The sequence below is a fragment of the Gopherus evgoodei genome, unplaced genomic scaffold (genome assembly GCF_007399415.2).
Source record: "Gopherus evgoodei ecotype Sinaloan lineage unplaced genomic scaffold, rGopEvg1_v1.p scaffold_45_arrow_ctg1, whole genome shotgun sequence".
In the NCBI taxonomy this organism is placed as follows: Eukaryota; Metazoa; Chordata; order Testudines; family Testudinidae; genus Gopherus; species Gopherus evgoodei.
The window spans coordinates 1,224,466-1,246,253 of record NW_022060066.1 but is presented as its reverse complement, the minus strand read 5'-3'; the positions used below and the strand labels follow the sequence as shown (position 1 = coordinate 1,246,253).

The window sequence follows — 21,788 nt, the reverse complement described above, 5'->3', positions numbered from 1 at the left end:
TGTGTATTTTGCCTTTCTAAATACCTCCAAGATTTCCTAGGTATCTGGATGTTCAAATCTCACTAATTTTCATGGGATTTAGGCATGTTTAATCCCTTAGACAGATTTAAGATTCTAAACCTTCAATCTGAAATTATATTTTTTTTAATTTCAGGAGAAGACTCACATGAAGGAACCTGATTATACCCCTTATGACAGGGGTGGGCAAACTTTTTGGCCCAAGGGTGACATTGGGTTTGTGAAACGATATGGAGGGCTAGATATGGAAACCTGAGCCTCCCCAAGAAGCCTGGACCCCTCCCCCTCACACTTCTCGCTTCCTAACTGCCCCCTTCAGAACCTCCCCATCCAACCGCACTGTTCCTTGTCCCCTGACTGTGGGGAAGGGGGGACAGCAGAGGAGGGGCTGGGGGCTAGCCTCCCCAGCTGAGAGTTCAAGGACCAGGCAGGATGGTCCCGCAGGCCAGATGTGGTCCGCAGGCCATAGTTTGCCCACCTCTGCTCTATGAGATAGAATTGTTGGCCAAGATTTTCAGTCATTCAACTTTATGTACATATATGGCCTCCATAACAGAGTATCTGAGTGCTTCACAACCCTTAGTCCTCACAACACTCTTGTGTAGTAGACAAATGCCATTGTCTCTGTTATACAGAAGGGAAACTGAGGGAGAAAAAGATTAAATGATTTGTCCAAAGTTACAGAAGAAGTCCCTGGAAGATGAAGGGAACCAGCGCAGTTCTTGACAGTGCCATGTTAGTTCCTGTTAGTAAATAGATATTCAGGCCCGTCTGTAAAGGCGTATACTTTAAGAACTTAGGTATATTTTTATCACTTAGCTAGTTACAGGGCTATAAAACAATGAAACAAAATCACAGTCCACCTGTGTATGGGCCTTCTCTCACAAGGATAGTCTGAGGCCGGTTCTTAGACAAAGGCCTTTGTCTAAGCAACAGAGGCAGCCATTTGTTTGGAAGGTACAGTCACATCCTCACAGTCCAAACTAGTCACACAGAAATAAGGTATTATTGGGCTGTTAGGAATACAGTCCTTTCCTGATCATCACCAACAGATAAAGGGGGCTAAAGATGGGGTGGAGGAATAGTTCAGTGGTTTGAACATTGTCCTGCTAAACTCGCAGTTGTGAGCTCAGTCCTTGAGAGGACTACTTAGGGAACTGGAGTAAAAATCTATCTAGGGATTGGTCCTGTTTTGAGCCGGGGGGGTTGACTAGATGACCTCCTGAGATCCCTTCTAACCTTATGATTAGTTTGATAGCATCATGTCTGGGAAGAAATCACTTCTCAAGAGCTGCTAAGAGTCTTGTGGCACCTTATAGACTAACAGACATATTGGAGCATAAGCTTTCATGGGTGAATACCAACTTCATCAAATCCAGACTAACAGAGCTACCCCTCTGATACTTCTCAACAGTTGTGGTTGTGAAACCCTCATTTCTAATTTGGGTAGTGGCATATAATTGGTTAGAGAGTTATGTTACTATCTATTATGATTGGTTAGATAGATTTCAGTAAAATGATTGGTTAAGGTGTAGCTGAGAATATTACAATATATATTAGGCACAAACAGGAAGTAAATCAGGATTACAAAATAAGGAAAAAAGAACTTGGATTTAAGCTTGCTGGAAGTTCACTCCAATAGACATCACATTGTTTGCACCTTCGGACTTTGGGTATTGTTGTTCTCTGTTCACACAAGAAGGACCAGAGAAGTGGGAGGGTGAAGGAATAAGTCCTCTAAGAGTTCTCTAAACTGATCCTTTCGCACCTTTCACACCCTTGCACATCCTTTTTCTCTGTGACCAGCAGAACCCCAAGAAAGGGTGTGATACTATGTAAGAGATGATGCAAAAGATCAGCTTAATATCACATTACTGCTGTTTTTTTATGTAATTTGGAGTCTTTGTATCTTTACTAAATGTTCTGATAAAATTGTTAATGTTTTCATTCGCCCTCAGTGCATCGTCATTCTACATATGGGGGTTCCTAACCATACGATTGGACAATCAGACCTTCTGTTTATCACAGGTCATTAAGTAAAACCCAATGACTTCTATGTTAACCCCACTTCCCAGAATATACACAAAGCTTGAGACAATAGCTCTGAGAGGGGAAACTGCTTTGGGTTTGACTGATGCAGCTACATCTGCCTGAATGTACAGAGACCCTGAACCAGTCACAAAGATAACTACATAAGGTTGAGGGGCAGACTGCTGCTTCAGGATTGCTCTCACCATTGATGGACAATTCGGGGAGATAGAACCCAGTTTTTTACAAACACAGCATCATTTCTCCCCACTCTCAACGGGGGTGCCTCTAAGGTGGCTCTTCTCCAGCTGGAGTAGGTCCTTCCTCTGGCTGGGTGTCTCAAACTGGGCATTTTCCAGGTCTCTGATTCCTCACCATCACTGTCATTTTACCTATGGGCACCAGACCTAGTTTCTATATATTTAGCAGCCAATTTACTAACAGGGAGTACATCTCACAGATTTCTGTCTATGAACTATAATCTCAAGATTTTAGAATATTCTATGTTTATTAAAATGGGATAGAGGTTCTAAGCAATGAGGAATCTCTTATACTGAAATAAACATAAAACCAGGCATCATGGTAAAGATACCGAGATCACATCAACTGGAATAGCTCCATACCACTATGCTAATTTAAAGCATCCGGAGTTCTGGTCGCATTGACTCTAACTGCATTATGGCAGTTTTTCATAAGGTTTGTGTGGGGGTGGTGTGTAGATTTGACCCTTTAACTCCAACGGACCTACAATTGATTTAAACCAGATGAAGATCTGACCCTTCATAATTGTCCAGTCTCTCTGTCATATGTACAATCAGCGTGAAAGAAACATTTTTTAGATGTCTTATAGAATTGCACCTTTAGCCTAATGAGTCTTTTATTTTAGTGATGTCTGCAGGAAGAAACATAAAATTGCTGAGAAAGAAGAAAGAAAGAAGAAGAGAAAGAAAGAAAGAAGAAAGAAAGAAGAAATGGGTCCATTCATCAAATAGAAATTGAAAATCAGATACAGAAATTCAAAGCAACACTGAATTTCTCCAAAGTACCCTCCTCAGTGGGAAAGAAATGCTCCTTAGTCATTAAAAGTCCGATTCTTGAAATTAATCCCAAGGGGTAAAGAGTTAAGAACATGCAGACTGGTTAGGAACTTTAATCTCCTCTTCAGATTCACTGGCAAAGAATATATTTATGAAACTGAAGAATGGACCAGATCACCAGCTGGTGTAAATCCCCAGTAGCTCCACTGGAGATAATAAGACCTAAATCCCCAGCTAGTGAAAACTACATACTGCATCCCCAGCTAGTGTAAATCAAAGTAGCTCTGTGGAAATCAAAGGGTCACATCTCCACTTGGCGTAAACAGCTCTAACTACTCAGAACTCAATGGAACTGCATCAGATTAATAACAGTTTAGGCCTTAGCTAGGAGCGTTTAGTGTTTGGCTCTGGCTGCTTCTTAATGACCAACATTAAACAACCAGGGAAGCCTGAGCTGAAGGTTCCTGTGGTGGCTGCATCCCAAGAGTTGCTGATGAAATACAGGAGAAAAACATCTCTGCTCTCCAACAGCTGTTTATCCGAAGTTCATGAAGGAACAGGCTATTCCAGGCCAGGTGGGGCTCTGATGCCACTGGGCTCTGAGCTACTGTAGGTCACATCTCTGTGCTTCAAATATATATTTTATGCTTCAGTCTCCTTGGGATGCCACTTGTCATTCAGCCCTGCCTTGTTCCTGACCAAGAGTCCTTCCAGGGATGATGCCATCATATGAGATTCAGGGTGGGCCATTTCCTCCTCTGGGGGGCTAGGTTTGGTTACGGCTGGTTATCAGGATGGTTTCTTCCCAAGGTGAGATCAGAGCTGGGCTTACATCCCTGGAGACCAAATTCAGCAATTAACCCCAGGACAGGAACATCTTAGGCTGTGATCATATCTGAATCCCACACAACCCAGGATCAGCTCTAGAGTTGGGAAGAGCTTTCAATCCCCCATCCTATTTAGCCCTTTACCTCTCAAGCAAGCCTGCCCCAGGAGGAGAGCAGAGAGTGGTCATCTGTGGAGTGGGTCCCTGTCTCTCGGGAACTGCAGAGACCCAGCCTCTGAGGGAATACGGTGATGGGGCAGGGAAACAGTTGCTGGATAACACAGTGATGGTGGCATTATTGAGTGATATAGAAACAATGACTGAGAATCCTGGCAGTGGACTATCAAATGCTTCTCAGACTGGGAAACATTCCACATTCCACAAAGACCAACACTGTAAGTTTGCTATTTCAGTGAAAAGATCTGGGTTTTAATATACTGGAGAAAATATAATAATAGAACTATGAATTACATTAAAATGGTAAGTCTTTTGCAATCATTTAATTAACATCTAGAGCTCATTTTTTATAGAAATTGTGTAAACTAAAACATTTTTTTACTTTTATGTATTGAGAACCAAACAATTGCTGTTAAAAACTGCAGGAACTTAGAAAAAGATCTTTGATTTTTTTGAAAAAATAAAAGTTTTGATTTTGCCAATACATATGTTGTATTTTATGGATAGCAAAGACTTTGCAGGAAAATGTTTTCAATTGAAAATCCAGTTTTTCTTTGCCCTTCAAAGAGACATGTTGATTCATTTCACATCTTGTGGTTAGAATATTGCTAAGATACTTCTATAAAAGTTCTGAAAATATGCTAAGGGTTACTGCTTGGCAAAATTCCACTCTCTAAAGTTAGCTTCCTCTTAACTGTGAAGCATCAAAGGACTCTTGCAAGCCTTAAAGTCTTTCTTGGCCTATCTTAAGTGTCAACACTACCTTAAAGTCAATAGAATGGCATCTTTTCCACACTCTGGCAATCTGCTTCAAAATATGTTTGATAATATGCAGTGTAAATATGGAACAAATTACAACCCCAGCCCAACAATCTTAGGAACAATAGTTGTTCTATTGCAACGATAGAGAGCCTATTTTGTGAGAGGAGACTAAAAGAATTAAGTTTGCTTAGCCTAGCAAAACACAGGCTGAGGCAGGATATGGTAGCTCTCCATAAATACTTCAGAGGGACAAACACCATGGAAAGAGAAGGCCTATTGAAGCTAAAGGACAATGCTGGTAGAAGAACAAATGGGAAGAAACTGTCCATGGGTAAATTCAGTCTGGAGATGAGAAGAAGATTTGCACACATGAGAGAAGAGAAGGTCCAGAAGAGCAATGGGTCAAACAACCTAAGTAGTTTTAAGATGGAGCTTGATAACTGTATTGCCAGGTTTGTATGATAGAATTGCCAGTGATATCAGGGGATTGGATTTGATGACTCGGGTCATGTCCAGTTGTATGTTCTTATGGTAAACAGCAGGCTCACAGCTTGGCCAGGAAACTGAAATTCTAAACCACTGGTAGAGCCTGATTCCCTCTTCCCATTGAAACAGGACACGGGCACACCCAACATCCGAAGTGGCAGCTTGTCTGTGATGATTCCGCCCAATGTCACGTCGTTGGCCTGCTACTCGGCTGCTCACTGATTTATGGCACCTTCCGCTGCACTTCGCTATCACTGCAATAATGGGCTGATACCATCCCTCCACTACTGTTGTGTTATATCATTTCCCTCTGTGCTGAGTGGGTCAGTGGCCCTCAGGAGACTTGGGTTCTATTCTTGGCTCTGTCACTGACCTTGGGCCTCTGCTGTGTGACCTCGGGCCTCTGTTTCCTCTCCCTCCATCCCATTTCTCTGCCTTGTCTAGGAGGGCTGTGAGCCCTTTGGAGGATGGGCTGTGTCTGATTATGTATATGCTCCATCTTCAGCATTTATGCTCAGCTAACAGCAGTACACAGATTACATTGTTAGACTAAAGAGTTCAGTTCTAATTCTGTTAATCCTCCTTATTTGTCCTTGGGCAGGAGACAGACAGACAGAAATTGTCTGCTTGGTTCAAATCTGTCCCTGACTGTAAAGGTGCCAGCATGTACAGAACAAATTCTGTGGGCTCTCAGCTTTGGTGCTTTGCAGTTTTGCCATCCTGCAGCTTCCCTGGAAAACTGAAATTAAAATGGATGCAATAGCACGAATGGGCTTGAAATTATATTATTGGACAATATTAGTGATCCCCAGTCTTGTGGAAAGCTAAGCTTCCAATTAGGGGTGATCAGAAAGGTTCTGATTAAGCTGTTTTTAAAGGAAAATTGGGGTTTTGATTACATTTCCAGGTAAAGTCTCAGCTATCCTTCCCCTCCCCCAGTGGTGTGTGTGTGGGTGTGTGTGTTTAGAAAAATTGAAAACCCATTTTTGGAGACATTATGGCTGAAATTTACATTTTCATATGACCCACATTTGGGGTCCTTTAAACTGGGTGTTGCTGAGACATAAGCTATGAAAAAGGTTTCCAAGTGGTGATGTGTTTTGGGGGTGTGTATTTTTGGTTTAGGTTTTTCGTTTTGGGTTTTTTTTTGTGTCCAAAACTAGAGGTCAAATAATTGATGTGATGCAGTTCAAAATGCTCTTATCTGTTGACTTTTACAAAAGGTAGTGCATAACCTCCATAAAAATCTTTGGAGAGACCAAACTGAGAATGGTATTTGAGAAAATGTACATTTTTAGTGTGCATGCACCAGTGCAGAAAAATGTCTAGAAAGTTTCCATTCCCAGCAGTTTATATTCTTTAAAACTTGACTCTTATAGGTGTTCTAAAATCTGCTTTGCTCTAAAGTTTGGTGAGCCACTTGCAGGCATGGGGTAGCTTTAGTGATCTAAGTTTGGGGTCATTTCTCTGCAGGTATCCTATGTTTCTTCTACCCTCCCCCCCAAAAAAAGTTTCCTTCTGCTGTCTTGCACTGTTAAACTAAGTACTAAGGGCTGGATGAATCGCAGAACATATTGAGATGGATACCTGTGAACTCACCCTTCAGTTAACATAACTAAGAGTAAATTAATCATGAGTCCCCACCCACCACAAAAGGAGTTTTGGACTTAGTAGCAGGTAGTTACTAAATTTGTGAAGCCTGGGTGGCAATTTTATTTTAGGAGGAAAACCATAGAAAGAGAGCATGTTGGTTTTCAGGGGAAACTGCTGGAGCTTCCATCTCCACCACCGTCCTATACACCTCCACACACATAAAGGGCTTACAAAAAGTCCTCTCAATCCAAAATAAATGAAGCAAACTCTGGCAGGCCAGAACCTCACCTGGTGTAAATATGGAGATATACCTAACTCATAGAACTGGAAGGGATCCTGAAAGGTCATCAAGTCCAGCCCCCTGCTTTCACTAGCAGGATCAAGTACTGATTTTGCCACAGATCCCTAAATGATCCCCCTAAGGATTAAATTAATAAGCCTGAGTTTAGCAGTCCAATGTTCAAACCACTGAGCTATCCCTCTCTCTGACCTTGACCAGACCTTGGTTGAAATCAAAGGGCCAGGTCATCAATTGCACAAATAGCCCTAGCTACTCTGAAATAAATGGCACTGTATCAACTTACACTAACTCAGAACCTGGTCCTAAGTTTTTAGTCTTTGCCTCTGGATACCTCTTAGTAACCAACTTCAAACACCCAGGGCAGCCTGATCTGTGGGTTCTTTTGGTGGCTGCATTCCAAGAGCTGCTGATGCAGTGGAGGACAAAAAATTCTCTTCTCCCTCAGTGGTAATCATGTGGAGTTAATGAAAGAACAGGCTGTCCAAGGCCAACTGGGGCTCTGGTGTCTCTAGGCTCTTAGCTATTATAGGTCATATGTCTCTGATATCCCCATATTTATATATATGTATTTGATTTGTCATATACCTTAGCCAAACCTGCCTTGTTTTTAGCCAAGGGTCCTTCTAGGGATGCTGCCATTGTGCGTGATCCAGGGCAGGTCGTGTTCCCCCTCTGTGGAGTTAGGTTCAGTTAGGGCAGGTTGTCAGCCTGACTTGATCAGAGGTCATATCAGAGGTGGTCTTACAGACCTGGAGATCAGATTCAGCCATTTAGCCACAGAGCAGGGACATACTGGGATGTAGCCGCCTCTGGATGCTGCACAAGCTGGTATCAGCTCTAGAGCTGGGAGGCGCTTTCAGCTCTGATCCCATTTAGTCCATCACCTCTCAGCCAAGCCTGTTCAAGGAGGGGATCAGGAAGCGTCCATTTATGGAGTGGGTTCCTGGCTGCTAGGAACTACAGAAAGACCCAGCAACTCATGAGAACCAGTGACAGAACATGGAAACTGCTGCTGGATAATGAAGTGATGGCTCCATGAAAGAGATAAGGTGATAGACTATTGTGCATGGAAATATATAGATACATAGTGGCCAATAGTTTATAGTACTGAAGAATCAAATGAATCGCAATTTAGGAAAAAATTATCCAAAGACCAGCACAATAAGTTTGTTATTTCAACTATATATGTTAGACTATTAATGTACAGGGCAAATTTAAGAACATAAATGTGAACTGCAGTTGAAACTCTTTATGATGTTTACTATCAATTCAATCAAACAAATAAAGCCAGTCAGATTTATTTATTTTATTAGAAAATTTTGACTTTTCACAGAAATCCATAAAATCCATAAATGTTGGGGTTTCTGCAACAGAGAACTAAACATTTTCTACTGAAAACTGAAAAATTCCAACCAAACTCCCCCACAAAGGAAAAAAAATCAGTTTTTGGATAGATAGATAGATAGATAGATAGATAGATAGATAGATAGATAGATAGATAGATAGATAGATAGACCTTGCATAAAAATTTGCTTAACTGAAAACCCAAATTTTCCTTAAAAAGAGTTAAAGCAGAACATTATTGACCAGGGTGGGAAGTACTAATGTTGTCCAATGATACCATAATTTCAAATGCTGTCATTCTGTTACATCCATTTTTATTTCTGTTTCAAAGACATAACTGCAGGATGGCAGAACTAAATAAGCAGCAGAGCTGACACCCAGGGAATATGAGCTGTACCTAATAGACATACTAGCAGCTTGAAACTCGGAGTCCTGGTTGAATCAGGCAGTCATAGCCTGTCTACCTGGACCCTTCCCAAGGACATGGAGGGCATATCTACAGCACAGTTGGGAGTGAGTTTCCCAACACAGCTAGGCAGACTTCACCAGCTCTATGTTAAACATAGCGGAGTAGATGGGGGCAGCGCAGGCAGCAGCTCAGTCTCGCCACTTCAGTGGAAACCCGGCTGGACTCTGAGGCTTCGTGGTCAGCTGATGTACATGCTACCTCTGGCATTTAGGATGTTCAGCGAGTGTGTCCTATTTCCCTAGAATGTGGGAATTGGGCTGTCTTGGAGTTCTAGTACTTTAGTTTTGTGCCCAAGTTTTTCCTCTGTTGTTTTACAGAGATGAGGGGCCATATTTGCTCAGTCTGTGGGTTTGGGTTGTAATTTATTCCAGTCTTCAATGAATTTGATCAAGTGACGCCTTGGGCCACATCCTCAGAGGGTGGAAAGTGATGCAGCCCCCTGGCCTGTAAGGGCATTACACCAATTGACGGTAGTGAGATAACACACCTGGGTTATGGTCTGATTGCATGTGGTACTTGTAGCCATGTTGGTCCCAGGTTATTAGAGAGCCAAGGTGGGTGAGGTAATCTGTGTGGCTCGAAAGTTTGTCTCTCTCACCCCCAAAAGTTGGTACAATAACAGATATTACATCACCCTCCTTGTCTCACCAGTGCTTGGATTGTCGGAGGTGAGGAGCACTCACTGCTCCTAGTCAATTGAAGTGACAAGTGCTGTGCACCTTTGACACTCAGATCATGGGGTATTACTCGGAAGGAAATAAGGGTAATTTCCTCTGTTGCTCTAATCTTGACTGTTGCCCTTCTCCTTCTCTCCACAGCCATCATACAATGTGCTGAGGAAGAAAATGTTCAACCGAACCACTGTGACTGAGTTCCTTCTCCTGGCATTTTCTGATGTTAGGGAGCTGCAAATTTTGCATTTTGTGGTCTTTCTAATGATTTGCGTGGCAGGTCTGCTGGGGACTCTTCTCATCATCACAGCCATAGCCTTTGACTACCATCTTCACACTCCCTTGTACTTCTTCCTGGTGAATCTGGCCATCCTAGACTTCGGCTCCATCTCTGTCACCATCCACAAACCCATGTCCAATTCCTTCATGAACACCAGAGTGATTTCTTATTCTGGATGTGTCGCCCAAGTCTTGCTCTTCATGTTCCTTGGTTCAGCTGATCTCGGCATCCTGACTGTCATGGCGTATGATCGATATGTCACCATCTGCCAACCACTGCACTATGAGAGAGTGATGAACAGGAGAGCTTGTGTCCAAATGGCAGCCAGTGCCTGGATCAGTGGCATTCTTTACTCTGCCCTGCACACTGGGAACACGTTTATAATATCCTTCTATGGAGGTAACAGAGTGGATCAGTTCTTCTGCGACATTCCCCAGCTACTCAAGCTAGCTTGCTCTAACTCAGACCTCAATGACAGTGGGGTTATTGCCTTTAGTCAATGCTTAGTCTTAAGCTGCTTTGTTTTAATAATTGTGTCGTATATTCGGATCTTCAAAACTGTGCTGAGAATCCCCTCTGAGCATGGCCAGCATAAAGCCTTCTCCACCTGCCTTCCTCACATTACAGTTGTCTCTTTGTTTATTTTCTCTGAAAATAAACAAAGAGACTACTCCAGCTGAATATCACGTCTGGATCTTGTGGTGGGTGTTTTCTATTCCGTGGTGCCTCCAGTGATGAATCCAATCATCTACAGCATGAGGAACAAGGAGATCAAAGCTGCCCTGAGGAAATTGATTGGACAGAGGTTATTCATGATCAATAAAATGTTCCTCTTTCTCCTTTGCTTTTAATTTCCTTCTGTGCTTCCAGGGGTGCTGGAACAATTTTTATAGTGGGGGTGCTGAGAGCCATTGAACCAAACTTTATAAACCCTGCATATAATAGAAACTACTTCAAGCCAGGAAGTGCTGCAGCACCCCTCACACCCTTAGTTCCACTGTCCATGTGTATTTCTTTACAAATAAATCAACTGATGACATTTTTGTCTCCATGAGCACATGATTTGCCATCTCCTTATACACAAAGGGGAATTTGCATGGGGAAAATGAAAACACCACTCTAGTCAGTGGAGCTACCATAAATTTATACCTGTGTGATTAATATCACTATCTATTTGTCTGTCTGTTTGTTTATCTATCACAAGATTGTATACTGCCACTCGTCACCATGCTATCTGAGCACCTTCTGTATAAAACTGGTAGCCATATCAAAGTCCTTAGTGGATTTCATGGAGTCCCTGACTCTTCTTTTTAGGGGTACAAAATTGGATTGCAGTATCAGTGCAATAACTGTTGTTTTTTTGCTTCTGTTCCTGATTTTTAGTTCATATTTTTTTTACCTAAATGGTAGGTGGGTTTATTTCTTTCATTGTTCCATTGTTTTTAAGGTGAGACTGACTGGAGAGATGGTAAGTGTTCATTGAGATGGCATTGTCAATGTTTTGTTACCTATTGTTGGTGCCCCTACTTCACCTCTTTGATGGGGTTTTCTGCGCAAGCTGCAAATTTTCCTTCTACAACGATAAAGGTGTGACAAGTGTCTGCATGGTTTAGTTCCTATTGAAATAATTATATGAATAGAGCTGGGGTTTTACTGTGTTATTAACGATGTGTTAGGGAACCAAGACCCTTAGGTAGACATCTTTTTATAATTGTAACTTAAATAAATAAATCTATGCTGTGTCATTCGCGCTATAGTGGGAAAGAGATGTTTGTTTGTTTGTTTGTTTGTTTGTTTGTTTGTTTGTTTGTTTGTTTGTTTCAGAGGAAGCTGTGGAGTATTTCTATGCATATCCTCCAGGAGGCTCCCTACTCCCTGAAATTGTTCTACTCTTTATCTCTGGATCAGAGATCACAGCTGGGAGTCCCTGGCTTGAATGGGAGCTTCAGCACTCCACTCTGCAGCCTGGAATTCCCAAGAACCCTGGCTCAGGACAGGGCTCTGAGGGCTTCCAGATTGCATGCCATGGAGCTGGGAGCCTGGAATTTCAGTGTCCACAGCTCTGGGCTAACCTTGCTATGCAGACTGTCCTGGGCCAGGAACCCAAAGGCTTCCATATTCCCAGGCCAACTGGCTCCTTGGAATCAATGCTGAGAGGGGAAGCCTAGGGAGCCAAGGGTCCCAAGAGACTGGAAGCCCTGGGGTACCCAGTCTGGGACAGTTGCATGGCTGGCCAGACCCTGAGCAGCAGCCCCTAAGCCCATTCCCTAGGCCCATTCCTGCAGCCATTGCTCAGACACCACTGCCAATGACTGTTGCCAGAACCATGATCAACGGCTGCAGGATCGGGCCCTGATATCCCAAATTCAGCCCTGAACAAGCACAGCTTCTCCAAGATGGAGCAACAGTAGGGGTTGAAAAACTATTTAAGATCCCTGCAATAGGCAGAAAAGGGGCTCTGGGTCCTCAGTGCAGGACACTGTGTCCCCAATCACATGGTCTTTGTCAGCAGGACTCTAGGGGCACAACATAAGCCATGTTAGGCAGAGCTCTGTGCCCTGCAGGGGGGTTTGCTGAGCAATGCCCCCCCACCCCAGGTGGAGCATCCATTTCTAAGAAGCTGCTTCTAAAATTCTTGAGTTCGATTCTCCAATAGGCCACCAGCCTTGGTGGACACTGACCTGAGGAACCTCCAGTGAGATCCTCAGTTTCCTGTCCCAGGCCAGGAGGTGGCAGTGGTGTCTGGTTATTGTTCAGCATGGGCCTTAATTTATGGAAGGTTTATCAGGAGCATGGTCCAAGCACAGGACTTAGAACCAGAACAGAGTTGTAATCAGACTCCTCTCTACCCAGGGCTATAGGCTGTTTAGCCCATTCCTGGCCATGTGTGAGGCATCTCCTGTTGGACATCTCTATGACGTAGCTCCATCACCTACACAAGGACATGGCACACTGAGGACCATCCAACAGCTCCCATCCTGTGGCCACCTCCAGGATGGATGATGAGCCGTAGACATGCCATAGAAGGAGAGGAGATGGTGGCCGTCCACATGGAGAAACTGTTGGATCTTCAGTCTCCAACCTGGCCCTATCCCCCCCTCCACACACAAAATAGTCTTTCAAAAGACACCCCTAATCCCAACTAACCAAACTAAACTCTGACAGGCCAAATCCTCAGCTGGTATAAATCAGCCACAGCACAACTGAAATCAAAGGGCCAGGCCATCATTTGGCATAATTTATCCCTAGCTACTCTGAAATCAATGGAACTGTATTAATTTATACCAGCTCAGGAAATGACGGTTCTTTTTTAGTGTTTGTCTCTGGCTACCTCTTAGTGATCAATTTCAAGCAGCCAGGGCAGCCTGGGCTGTGAGTTCCTCTGGTGGCTGCATTCCAAGAGCTGCTGATCCAATGCAGGGGAAAAAAAAACTCTATTCTCCCAAAACTAATTATGCAGCATGAATGAAAGAACAGGCTATTCCAGGCCAGCGGAGCTTTTGGTGCTCTGAGCTATTGTAGATCACCTGTCTGTGCTATAAATATATATTTGATTTGGCAAATATCTTGGGACACTCTTTGGGCCTCAGCCTTGCCTTGTTTTTAGCCAAGGGTCCTTCCAGAGATGTTGCCACTGTGTAAGATCCAGGCTGGGTTGTGTTCTCCCTCTGTGGGGCCAGTTAGAGTATATTGTCAGGGTGGTTTGTTCAGAGGTGAGATCATTGTTGGGCTCACAACCCTGGAGACATTATTCAACTATTTAGCCCCAGAGCAGGGACTTCCTGGGTTGTAGCCATGTCAAGCTGTACAGCTGGGAGGGACTTTCAGTCCCTGATCCTATTTAATCCTTCACCTCTCAGCCAAGCCTGCCCCAAGAGTGTAGCAGAAAGTGCTCATCTGTGGCATGGATCCCTGTCTGCTTGGAACTGCAGGGAGACTCATCAACTCAGAAATCCAGTGACAGAATATGAAAATCAGTGCAGGATAATGCAGTGTTGGGTTTCTAAGAGAGATATATCGATAGTGGCCAATAATTTCTAGCACTGCAGGATCAAATGCTTTGCAAGTTGGGAAAATCTATCAAAAAACCAACACAGTAAGTTTGCTATTGTCTTTTTTTCTTCATTAGAAAATGTTGTCTTTTCTTAGAAATCCCCCAAATTTCCAAATTTTGGAATTTTTGCAACAGAGAACCTATCGTTCTCCGCTGAAAACTGAAAAATTCCAACCAAAATCTCCCCACCCCAAAAATCAGCTTTTGAATAGATAGATAGATAGATAGATAGATAGATAGATAGATAGATAGATAGATGAGACCTTGCATAAAAATTTGTTTAACTGAAAACACAAATTTTCTTTAAAAAAGGTTAAATCAGAATATTATTGACCAGGATGAAAAGTACTAATGTTGTCCAGTGATACCATAATTTCAAATGCTGTCATTCTGTTATATCCATTCTTATTTCTATTTCAAAGACATAACTGCAGGATGACAGAACTGAATAAACAGCAGAGCTGATACCCAGGGAATATGGGCTGTACCTAACAGACATGCTTGAACGTTGAAATTCAGAGTCTGGGTTGAATCGAGCAGTGGCAGACTATCTATCTGGACTTTGCCCAAGGACACTAAGGGCATATCCACACCACATGCTTCCAAACTCAGGTAGATAGACTTCACTAGCTCATAGCAGAGTAGATGGGGCCAGCACAGGAAGTGGCTCAGTCTAGCCACCTCAATACGAGCCTGCCTAAACTCTGTGGGTTCGTAGTTGGCTGAAGCCTGAGCTGGTGCCCAGGCTACCTCTGGCTACATGGGTATGTTTTGTGCAGTAACTTGAGCAGAGCTAGCCCATGTCCATCTACTGGAGCTGGGAAGGTATTTCCCTCTCCTGCATAGATGGACCACTAGGAAGTCAATGGGACAGGAATCCAGACCTCCTGGTCTATCACCATATCCCATGTGCAACACTGCTGCCAGCTGAGCACAGAGTCTGTAAATGGGTTCACAGTGCAAATGCATGATAAAGCACATCCCAACCCTCAATCAGCTCATAAAAGAAAAGTCAGAAAAAGGGAGAGAGGGGAAATAGAGACATGGAGAGAGGAAGTGACTGTCCCTAGGTCACACAGCAGGTCACTTGCAGAGACAAGAACAAAAGCCAAGTCTCCTGACTGCCTCTGACCCGCACAGACCAGATATAAAGTCACAGAGGGAAACGACACAACCTAGCAGTAACTGTGCAATGCTTCTAGCCCATCTTTACTCAGAGATGGGATTGCTGCAGGGATTGATGCCGTTAATCAATTTGTAACCAAGTGGCAGGTCATTTATAAACAGAGGTTGGGGAGGAATTGTTACAGACAACTAGCACTTAGAACACTCAGCGAGTCTGTCATACTTCCATAGAAAGTGGGAATTGGGCTGTCTTGGAGTTCTAATACTTTAGTTTCCTGCCAAAGTTTTCCTCTGTTGATTGACAGAATTGAGGGGCTATATTTTCTCAATCTGTGGATTTTTTTTGCAATTTGTTCCAGTCTTTAATGCATTTGTTCAAGTGATATCTTGGGCCAGATACCCAGATGATGTAAAATGATGTAGCCCCATGGATTTTATGGGAGTTATGCTAATTAACACCAGTGTGATAACACACCTGAGTAGTGGTCTGATTGTATGCAGTACTTGTAGTCATGTTGGTCCCAGAATATTAAATAGACGAGGTAGATGAGGTAGTATGTGAGGCTCGAAAGTTTGTCTCTCTCACCCATGGAAGCTGATACAATAACAGCTATTACCTCACTGACCTTCTCTCCTTAGTGCTCTGATCATCAGCAGTGAGGAGCACTCACTGCTCCTAGTCAATGGAAGGATAGGAGGAGTGCTGTGCACATTTCACAGTAAATCATGGGACATTACTCAGAAGATAATCAAGTCCATTCTCTCTGACAATTGAATTCTGAGTATGTACCTTCTTCTTCCCTCCACAGCCATCACACAACTTGCTGAGGAAGAAAATGTCCAACCGAACCACCATGACCGAGTTCCTTCTCCTGGGTTTCTCTGACATTCGGGAGCTGCAGATTTTGCACTTTGTGGTGTTTCTAATGATTTATCTGGTAGGCCTGCTGGGGAATCTTCTCATCATCACAGCCATAGCCCTCAACCACTATCTTCATACCCCCATGTACTTCTTCCTGGTGAATCTGGCCATCGGAGACCTTGGCTCCATCTCTGTCACCATCCCCAAATCCATGGTCAATTCTCTCATGAACACCAGAGTGATTTCTTATTCTGGATGTGTCGCCCAAATCTTTCTCTTCATGTTCCTTGGTTCAGCTGATCTCGGCATCCTCACTGTCATGGCATATGATCGATATGTCGCCATCTGCCAACCACTGCACTATGAGAGAGTGATGAACAGGAGAGCTTGTGTCCAAATGGCAGCCAGTGCCTGGATCAGTGGTATTCTTTACTCTGCCCTGCACACTGGGAACACATTTGCATTATCCTTATGTGGAGGAAATGTGGTGGATCAGTTTTTCTGTGCCATCCCCCAGCTACTCAAGCTTGCCTGCTCTGACTCAGAGCTCAATGAAACTGGGGTTATTGTCTTCAGTGCATGCTTAGCTTTAAGTTGTTTTGTTTTAATAATTGTGTCATATGTTCAGATCTTCAGATCAGTGCTAAGAATCCCCACTGAGCAGGGCCGGCAAAAAGCCTTCTCCACCTGCCTGCCTCACATCACTGTTGTCTCATTGTATGTTTCCACTGGCATCATTGCCTACCTGAAACCCAACTCCAGGTCCATATCACATTTGGATCTCATGGTGGATGTTTTGTATTCCATGGTACCTCCAATGCTGAATCCAATCATCTACAGCATGAGGAACAAGGAGATCAAAGCTGCCCTAAGGAAACTGATTGGATGGAGTTTATTTAAAACAAATAAAAAGTCCATCTTTCTATTTTGATTTTAACTTCTTTCTATGTTTCCTTATAAATATAATCAAATGATGATATAATTGACTCCATGAGAACATGGTTTGTCATCTCTTTATGCAAAAAGGGGAAATTAGAGTGGCAAAAATGAAAACACGACTCAGGTAAATGGATTTAATGTAAATACATATCAATGTAAATAATATCATTATCTATCTGTTTGCCTGTATATCTATCTATCACAGGATTGTGTACTGCCACCCTTCACCATGCTATGTTAGCACCTTCTTCATAAAATCATTAGCCATATCAAAGTCCTTATTGGACCTCAGGGAGTGTCTGTCTCTTCTTTTTTGGAGTAAAAATTGGATTGCAGTATCAGTTCAGTAGCTGTTTGTTTTTTGTCTCCATCTCTGTTTTTTAGTTTTTCTTGGGTTGATTTCTTTCTTTGTTAAGTGTTTTTAAGGTGGGAATGACTGGGTAGATGGTAAGTGTTCACTTAGATGGCATTGTTGATGTTTTGTTACCTATCGGGGTTGTCCAAATGTCATCTGTTTGATGGGGTTTTCTGAGCGAGCTGAAAGTTTTCTTTCCACAATGTTAAAGGTGTGCACAAGAAGTGTCTGCATGGTTGAGTTTCGGTTGAAACAATTATATGAATAAGGCTGGGATATCATCATACTTTTAATGATGTGTTAGGGAACCAAGAACCTTAGGTAAACATTGTTTCATTATTGTAACCCTAAATAAATCAATGTTGTGTCATTCGTGCCGTGGTGAGAAAGGATTGTTTGTTTGTTTGTTTGTTTGTTTGTTTGTTTGTTTGTTTGTTTGTTTGTTGAAGAGGAAGCTGTGGAGTATTTCTTAAAGACAATCAGACAGGATAATGAGGCCAATTTTGATCCTTTTTAAATCACTGGGATTTAGCCACTCACTTCAAATGGATCAGGATTTGGCCAATGGCCAACACACAAAAAGATCCAAGAATGGGTAATGATGACCGGGAGAATGTGAGTGCAACAGAGATGCATGGGTGAATTCCCCATCTCAGGTTGCAGAGGAGTATCTGTGTTAGTCTGTATTGTCAAAACCAATGAGGAGTTCTTGTGACACCTTAGAGACAAACAAATTTATTTAGACATTAGCTTTCATGGGCTGAAACACACTTCATCAGATGCATGGAATGAAAAATACAGTAGGCAGGTATAAATATACAGCCTACTGTATTTTTCACTTCATGCACCTGATGAGGTGGGTTATAGCCCATGAAAGCTAATATCCAAATAAACGTGTTAGTCTCAAAGGTGCCACAAGGACTCCTCTGTGTTTTCCACATCTCAGCTAAGCCTTTGCTAATGCAGAGTAGCTCCATCAACATTGCTGGTTTGATACTGGCCCAAAGACACAAGGCTAAATTCAATAGTGACATAAACACTGGTGTATGCAGTGTTGTTGCAGCCATGTTGGTCACCGCATATTTGAGAGACATGATGGGTGAGGTAATATTTATTTGACCAAGTTCTGCAGGGGAGAGAGACAAGCTTTACAATGTATACAGAGCTCTTCTTCAGGTCTGGAGATGACCTCTGCATAAGGGCCACCTTCTCTAAAAAATAGTGGTATGAGTAATTTGTCTGGTGTCATATGCACTGACCTGGCATTTCATGCATCATTCATTGTAAAACTAGTCACATTAAAGCTAAGAAAGGATCTCACAAAGCAGTCCTATTACACTGCTCTACAGCCAAAATGCTTCTGAAATAAATGTAGTCCAACTTTACTAATTCTGGGTCACTGAGAACAAAAATGATGCTTAAAATTGTTGATTGGCTCTAGTTTTCAAGATACGCTATTGGGTCAGTATATACAACCCTTGACTTGGGAATGGCAGAGGATAAGTGAGTTATAAAGGGAAGGGATCTCAATTTAAACCAAAAATGACTAAAATACATCTTTGACTGGATCTATGAATAAATCTATGACTGGGTTTGGACAGTACTTGCTTTTTAGGCAAAACAATGAATGATGCAATCTGAAGCTGGTATTGCGTCATACATGATATGAATTGCATCATGTTATTCCTAGAAGTCATGGATGATGCAATCATAACAAAGCTTACATCACTCTGCTGAACAAATTGCCCTATATCAGCTCTAGAAATCATACAGAGTGGTGCTCTCTTATTTGTCAGTGTTTGATTTTGCATAGAGACACATTTCTGATTAGCCAAAGTGAGCAGAGATGCCTCGTACTTGTGTGAACAGTGCAGATAACTTCTGCTATGTTTGTAGTGAAGTGATATTTGCATCACAAAAGCGCAGTCTAACCACTCTGGTTAAGAAAGCCTATCACCTTTATTTTGGATGCAAAATTGGAGATCAGGACAAGAGGTGGACCCCACACATACGCTGCAACACTTGTGCAACAAATCTTCGCCAGTGGTTGAACAGGAAAAGGAAATCTATGCCTTTTGCAGTGCCAATGATTTGGAGAGAGCCAACAGATCAGACCAGCAATTGTTAGTTCTGCATGGTGCCTCCTTTTGGGAAAGATGTGTCAAAGAAGAAAAAGTGGACTGTGCCTTATCCAAACGTTCCATCAGCTATACGCCCAGTACCCCACGGAGAAGGACTGCACCAGAATCATTCTCACTTGAGTCAGATGAGGAAGAGGAAGAGGATGAAACTTCTGGTCCTGAACCATCAATGTCACAGGACCCACATTTTCTCCCCTCCTCCTGCTCTGAACCACACCTCCTAACACAAGGTGAATTGAATGACCTTGTCAGGGATTTGGAACTACCCAAGAGTAAGGCAGAGCTGTTGGGCTCCAGACTACAGCAGTGGAATCTCCTGGCAGGCTATCAGGGCAAATGGAGCCCATCAATGCTTGCAGACTATTGCTGGACAGTGACAAGAGATGCTCCATTTAAGGAATACAAGAGACAAACCAAGAAGCGCTGAGTAGACACTGAATAGGACTAACTATGTACATACTAGTTTTTTGCCTTTTGTTTCATAATAAATTTTATTTATATAACCCTTTTGCTGATTCTTAGTGTGTTACATAAACAGGACAGGTGAAATATTATCATGTAAAGCAACCATAAACACATGAAAAGATCTAGGTACAATTTATGATTAAAACTCTACTATCTACACAATATACATAGACATAAAATGTAAAAACTTAAATATCTCAGAAACAGTAGCCAATCAGTTGTTTTAATTGTCATATTTGAATTCAGCACATCAAAATACATAATAAATAGCACATTTTATCTCTGAAGCAGACAAATTCTCAAAAATTGTAGACCAGTGTTATTAGTATTAGAATCCCATCTCTGTGCATGGATATATACAATTCATATATAAGGGACAAAGGCATAGTATGTGATTCGAGAGATAGTTTGATAGATCAATCAATAGATAGATAACACCAATTATTGTGACTCATTTCCTCTTCGTGTCTGTCTATAAATATTCAATATTAAACATTATTTACCAAAGGCCGTTATACCCCTTCTGGGCTCCTAACTCCCTCTGATGGGTTCTGTTCCTGTTCTGCAGTGCAGGTCACTCAAGCCAGGCCTCTCCTCTGGCTGCTCTGGAGAGCTTCTTCAAAAGTTCTGTCTGGCCCTGGGTCTCCTCTCTGCATCCCCTGCAGGAGGCTCCTTACTCCCTGACTTTCTTCTACTCTTTATCCCTGGAACAGAGATCACAGCTCAGGGTCCCTGGCTAGAATGGGAGCTCGACTCTTAGCTCTTCATCCTGGAAGCCCCAAGAACCTTAGCTCAAGACATTTCCAGAAGTTGCGATCTTTAGAAACATGAAAATGCAGCGTCTCTCCTCTCCTCTCCTCTCCTATCTTCATTTAGACACAAGGAGAACCATAATCTGTTGAGACAACTGAGCGAACCAACGCTGGTTCATTGACAGTGGAATGCCTTCTGAACCCACAGGCCAAGTCTGTGAAACTTCAGGATGTGGCCTATGGCCTACCCATTCTCCAAAGCTTTCCCTGAAGCCATGAATACAGGACATGATACTACTAGGAAAAATTATATGGAAGGAGAATATTATGGTTGGTGAATGAGGCATGTTCTCATTATCACTGAAAAGGGAAGAAGGCTAGTGTTGGTTGGGGGAATTGTGTAGTTTGTAAATGGTAAGGGGGGAAAGATAAGTGGAGGAGGGAACGTCTGTGATTTTTGGAAGGTGGAGAAGTGTAGGGGTAGTGAAGGACAGAGAAAACTGTGGCTGGTTGAAGAAGGAGAATGTGCTAGCTCATTGGTGGAGAAAAATTTGCCATTTGCTTAATGGGGGAAAATTACAGTTAGTTAATGGGAAAATTGTTTGCTTAAGGAATGAGAATGTTATGCTGGATAAATTGCTTAGTATTTGGTGGACCAAGTCACTGTATTTTACATGGGTTCTTACCATACTGGGCACAGACCAACAGTTTGGGCTCTCTTATCAGTCAAGATAGATAAGAAATGCAAATATTGCCGTGACTTGATCCTATGGCTCACACCACAAGGCTATATCTATGTAAGAGATTATCCAGTTGGAGGGGTCCCATTCCTGCAGCCATTGCTCAGACTGCACTGCCACTGACTGCTGCCAGAATGCTTAGTAAGGGCTGAAGGACCTGGCCCTGGCATCCCAAATTCAGCCCCCAAAAAGCACACCTTCTTCAACGTAGAGCAACAGCAGGGGCTGAAAAATGCTTCCAGATCCCTGAAGTCTGCAGAGAAAGGGCTCTGGTTCCTCAGTGCAGGACAGTGTGTTCCAGATCACATGGTCTTTGTTAGCAGATGGAACAAAAGCCTCGTTAGGCAAAGCTCTGTGCACTGA

The 21,788-nt window shown here is 42.7% G+C and overlaps 1 protein-coding gene across 1 annotated transcript; it reads left to right on the top strand.

Annotated features, from left to right (window-relative positions):
• The first annotated feature begins 16,007 nt into the window (after window positions 1-16,007).
• LOC115642764 (olfactory receptor 14A16-like) lies at window positions 16,008-16,964 on the top strand. The gene has a single exon (XM_030546472.1). It carries the CDS (start codon window positions 16,008-16,010, stop codon window positions 16,962-16,964), a length of 957 nt encoding a protein of 318 aa, XP_030402332.1.
• Window positions 16,965-21,788: the final 4,824 nt, after the last annotated feature.